The 5,896-nt window shown below is 45.5% G+C and overlaps 1 protein-coding gene across 1 annotated transcript; it reads right to left on the bottom strand.

The window, feature by feature from the left end:
* Window positions 1–3,052: 3,052 nt before the first annotated feature.
* LOC108686719 (brain tumor protein-like) lies at window positions 3,053–5,617 on the bottom strand. Its single transcript, XM_018192159.1, has one exon. The coding sequence runs from the start codon at window positions 5,615–5,617 to the stop codon at window positions 3,053–3,055; it is 2,565 nt and encodes an 854-aa protein (XP_018047648.1).
* Between the last annotated feature and the right edge of the window lie 279 nt (window positions 5,618–5,896).

Raw genomic sequence — 5,896 nt, 5'->3', positions numbered from 1 at the left:
CACGTTAATAATAATAGAATAATAATAATAATACAATAATATTAATAAAAAATATAATAGCAAACATGCACGGAGTCGCGTGGCGGAGGACTTGCGAGGACTTCCGCGATTGGCGATCCATCCAACAAAATATATTAATACTATAAGTTTTCTTTTCAAATGAAACAGACGCCGGCGCAAACCTAAAACGGCTGCGCGGCAGTCAGGTGGGAATCGGAGGGTGGTGGTGGTGGTGGTTCTCATCATTGGTAGTTCGGATAGATGGTGGTTTCGTGAGAATTCAAAAACATAAGCGATAGCAACAACGCATTCATTTTTAAGCGCAGCGACACAAATGAAAAAGAGAGAAAAACAAAAGTTGTATCAGGCTGTAACGTAATTATCGAGAGAATGAGATATAGAGCAAAAAGGAAAAGTCTTACACTGATTGCTAAACCGGCTAATAGCTACTATATGCGCTACAATACTAACTACGCTAATAAGAAAGAAAAAGGAAGAGGATTTTGCCGTAAAATGGGAAGTTAGAAACGACAATGACAATTCGTCTTCTGCTTTCATATCGTTAATAAAGATAGCGGTTACGTTAAAACGATTGCGTTATTTTGTTATGAAAGTCGAAAATAAGTCTCGATAATTTAACTATGTATACGCAATCAGTTTTTTTTTACGCTTGAATCAAACGCCAAGCATTCTATTTCTTTTCTTGAGATTCATTTCCTGTAATACTACACCATTCAGGTCTCTATAAATTTTCTGCGTATCTCCTTGAATTGAACAATTTTTATTTCTATTAGAGTTATTTGCGTTATCTATAAGTGAATTCAGGATCTCATATTTAAGCGTTTAACGTTTACTTGATACGATTTTCCGCGAATACTCCGAAACGTATTGTGACATACACGTATATTTAAACGTAATGAATAATGATATCATCGATAAGCATATACTCGCATATACTCGCCAATAAAAGTTATTAAATTTATCATGTAAACCGAATGAGAAAAATAATTATTGACCAAAAAGTTAATGTAGGTCGATGCGATTTCGCGACAGAATGATGGAGACGAATGTACTGGGGTGGAAGGTGCGAAAATTATTTAAGTAAAACTGATGATGAATAATAATAAGTTGAAAAGACAAAAAAAATAAATGCGCGCGATGACCGTTCAATGACGTTCAACAAAACGCTGTCATAGTTACGAAATGCACCTCAGAATGAATTTCCGTAGGAATTGTCGATAACCATTACAAAACGAAGAGACATATGAGATGGAAATCGAAAAGCAAATTCATGGGGAATACAATCTATCGATCCGCAACATATAAGATGTCCTGTCGTCCGGTTACTTAGAATCCGCTTCTATTCTCGCATCTCATGGATAATTAATTGGGTCAAGTTGGTCTCGGATGATCAACACAGTCCCAAACGCCCATACACGATTCAACAATCTTCGGCGAGTCTGCTACCCAAATATGTCGATATATTATATTATATATATTATTGTATTGAAATATAATGATGAAATTATTAATGTCTCCAACAATTTCTCAAACTATCTCTGCAAACATATTATATATTGATAACACATGGATCAATCTGATGTCTTACGCAGCAAGATCAAACAATTGACCAGAAATAACGTACGAACAATTTGGGAAACAAAATCGTTTAAAACCGCGGATAAGATGTGCTGATGATGTATGAGCTAATTCGAAGCTTACCGAAGTAATAAGAATATGCAATAATTACTCGCGGCAATCAGTCTCATGTCCCATGGGACAAAACCAAACCTGTTGAAAGCGGTTTGCAAAAAATCGTTGGATTTCGCGTAGATCTCAAAACGAATCTCTCACGAGATATACATCGAAACGGATGTTCGCGCGACGAACGGACATTCCTCGCGAACCTCGCACGACATTTGGAGGGAGACATTTCAAGCGCGATGATCGGAAGTGACCCGAGCACGACGGTCGCGATCGATCACCATTAAAGAGAGTAACAAAAATGATAATACGCGCGTGGATTCGGGCACACGTAACGACTCGATGCATGTGTTAATGTGGACCATGACGTCGCGACGAATGGAAACGTACTTCCTGATGTGATCATCGGACGAGGTCTCAGAGAGAAGATCGTGGTTAGTGTGGGAAATGGGAATGGGAAGGTAGGAGAATGGTAACGGGCGTGAAGGGAAGAGGATCGGAGAGTGGAAGGCGAGGGGGGAAGTGACTAGCGGCGGCGAGCTCTACAACTAAACAACAACAACAGTATTTTCAGTATTATAACAACATTAACAAGTAAGTTATCGCGTACGCGCACGTGTATTCATAGCGCGTACGCGTGAAGAAAGGAGCGCGCGCGAATTTTTCGGGGCAGGGTTGACGCCCTCTCTCTCTCTCTCTCTCTCTCTCTCTCTCTCTCTCTCTCTCTCTCTCTCATTCTTTTTCTTTCTCTCTTTCTCTTGCGGATCCTAAATAGCCCAGCGTCGCAAGGGCTATACACACAAAGCGTCGCGCATTTTTCCTCTTTCTTTCCGCTCGTCCACGCGGGATAAAGAGGGACAGCTCGCGGAAACGCGAGGAGGATATCGAGGGAAGCGCGCGCGTGCTTTCTCGCATACCGTCGGTGATGTCCGTCGTTCGGCAGAGTCCACAAGAGGAGCGCCTCGGGAAAGTTCCGGCGAGGAGACTCCCATTTTCTTGCCGCGTAAACGACACTCGCTCGGGAGTCGGTTCCTTGAGAGTCATATATGAAGCAATAAATGATGCGCTTTTTTCTCATGGTCGGCGTGAAACGTCTCGTTGGAGCGAACGAAGAAGGTGATGAATAGATAATGGCGAAGATGGTGAGTTGAGCGCGCGAGCATTGACGATGAAGCAGACGTAGAAGACAGGTAAACGTAGGTGAGAGAAAAGATCGATGAGATCGTGGTGGCCACGCGACCGTCCAACGACGAAGAGCGGCGATGATGATGGCGATGACAATGACACGATGAAAAACGTTGACACTGGCGCACGACGATCATCGTCGTCGTCGTGACGCGTCACTGCTCTACATGCCAATCGGCGGTACCTGTACGTAGCGGTATATGTACAGCCGATAATCCTTACTGGCCAGTACGACCGAGCCGTCATCCATTAGCGCCACGTCGAAACACTGTGCGTGCTTCACTTTGCTCTCAAGGGCTGAGACCAACTGACCATCCTGCGTGAAGATAGTCAGATTGAAATTATTATGATTGTCCGCTATCAGTATCTCGCCGTGCGTATTGATGCCCACGCCAATCGGATAATTGGTGATACCCTCACCGCCAATCTGTCGTAAGTAAGAGCCTTCGTAGTTAAAAACTTTGACACAATGGGCGCGATTGTCGCTGATGAAAATCTCCTGTTTATCATTCACCACCACGCCGTTCGGGAATTCGAGATGTTTCGAACAGCCAAATTTTTGTAGAACATTGCCAGTCTGATCAAAGATGATGACGCGCATCACTTTGCATTCTACGACGACGATCCGTCCTTTCGAGTCGACGGTGACGCCACGTGGATGCTGGAGGATGTTTGCGCCAAATTTGCGTACAAATTGACCGTATTGATTGTAAATTTGAATCTGATGAGTCGGCGAACGTTCCGTAACAATAATGTCACCAGATGTCTTCACAACGGCGACGCGATTTGGATAAAGTAATTGGCCGTCGCGTTTGCCACACTCGCCGAATTGAAACTTGAACCTGCCTTCCTTGTCGAAGATCTGAATGCGATGATTGTTCGTATCAGCAACGATGATATCGTTCTGCGCGTTTACTGCGACGCCCGACGGCTCGGTGAATTGACCCTCCATTACGCCAAACTCACCGAACTTACAATGGTAGATCATCTTCTGTCGTTTAATTTGTGACTTGGGCGGGAATATCGCGGTGGCGGACATCAGTTTCGAAGTCAAGTCAAGGACGGAATCGCCTGGTGCGGCGTTCGTCGCTACAGCTACCGACGGCATCGCGAAATGATCGTTCGTCGTCACGACCGGATAAGTGTCACTACCGCCGTTGCTCCATTTCTCATACGGATTGGCATTCATGCCGTTTAAGTTCACGTCGCTGATCGTCGTGGAGAATGGGCCGAGACTATTGGCCGAACTGAAACGTTTTGAGATCACGCTGCTAACAGTATCGATCGAGGAAGGTGACGATGACGAGCCGCAATTCATACTGGAGGAGATCAAGCCGTTACTGTAAGTCCGATCTAAGAGAAGACTGCCCAAAGAACCAACGCCGCTTCCGGGTCCGTTGCTAATGTTACTGCTGCTACTGCTACCAATGCCGTTGCTCGACAGAGCAGTAGGTCGTGCGATAGGTGGTTGTTTGCCGATCGCGTTATTTTCACTGTTACTATTACTCCGAACATAACCGAAGGTATTCCTCACTCCCACTTGTATCGCTTGATAATTGCTGACAAATTCGAGGTCCGCTGTCTGATTGGCAATGTCTGTATTTGGAGTGTAACTGAGCAGTGACTGAAGCTTAGCCTCAAGGATCTTCTTGACCATGAGGAAATCTGTGATGGTGGTAACTTTGGTTACACGCTCAACGAAGTCGCAGGTCTGCATCATTTTGTCCGCCATCTCATTGGCTCGTTGGGAGAGTACATTTAAGGAGATTTGCTTCGTTGAGAACACCGAGTCGAGTTCCTTCAGCAGCTCCTGCTTGCGCTCGTCCAGCATCGATCGATAGAACTGAAAGGTATCGTTGATCTCATTTTGCGCTTTGTGATACTGCACCTGTAGTATTGCAGTGTTATGGTCCGTTGCTTTGACCGCCGCACGCGCATCCGCCGCCTTCGAGCGGCACTCCTGGATGATCCGCGACAATGCTTCCAGTTGTTGCGAGCCTACTTCCGTGACGTGGGCACAGTCATGTAGCGGCGCAGTATGCTCCGTCAGCGTGCACTCTTTGCAAATTGGCACATTGCAGCTTCGGCAGAAGTACTTGATTATCTCCTGCTTATGTCGCAAACAGAAATGTACCTTCTCGGCATTGCCACCGTTGTTGCTATTTCCGGTACCGTTGATAACCAGAGTATTGCCACCACCTCCGCCGCCACCGCTACTGCCGTTACAGGCGCTTTTAGGCAATTCCGTGGTTGCGGTGATTGTACTACCACCGCCGCCACCACCGCCACCGCCTCCACCACCGCCGCCGCCGCCATTTCCGCCGCCACCGCCACCGCTGCCGCCGCCGCTACCGACGGTCTCCAGCTTGGAGTCGGCCAAGTTCAATAATCGGTGGCCTTCGAAACAGAGCATGTATTGATGTGCCATCACGCAATTTGGACAGAGAAATTGATCACAATCGTAACAACGCGCTACAGCGCCAGCTTCAGTGGATTTGCAGCCTGTGCAACGGATGCGACTAGTGCCACCGGTGCTACCCAGTCGGCAGCGCGGGCACGGATCTTCGCCCGATTTTGGTGCGTCGAGGCACAAGTCGCAGCTGTCGACGTCGCAGATCGCCGAATCGCTAGCAGGCGGCGAGCTGCCGCTCACCGTTACTGGGGACAGCGAGACCGGGGACCCGAGGGAATTTGCGCGCGATTCCAATGAGGGTGTCGGCGAGGCCATCTTCAGTCAACCGGCATCCCTGCAAACAAAAATCACCAATATTTGTATCGTGTATCGCTGCTTTCGTATATACATGATTATTATTATATTATTATAGACTATTATTTCAACGATATAAAATTTTGTTGTATCTGAAACATTTTAACAATTATATCATTAGTTCTGTCATTTTATTTAAAAAATACATGTTTATATACATATACGTTTTTCTAAATTCTCTTTATAATTTTAATTTTCTATTAAAATGATGATTTTATTAAAATTTACTTCATTAATTAT

Source organism: Atta colombica, unplaced genomic scaffold (assembly GCF_001594045.1).
Source record: "Atta colombica isolate Treedump-2 unplaced genomic scaffold, Acol1.0 scaffold189, whole genome shotgun sequence".
Lineage (NCBI taxonomy): Eukaryota > Metazoa > Arthropoda > Insecta > Hymenoptera > Formicidae > Atta > Atta colombica.
This window is presented reverse-complemented; position numbering and strand designations above follow the sequence as displayed.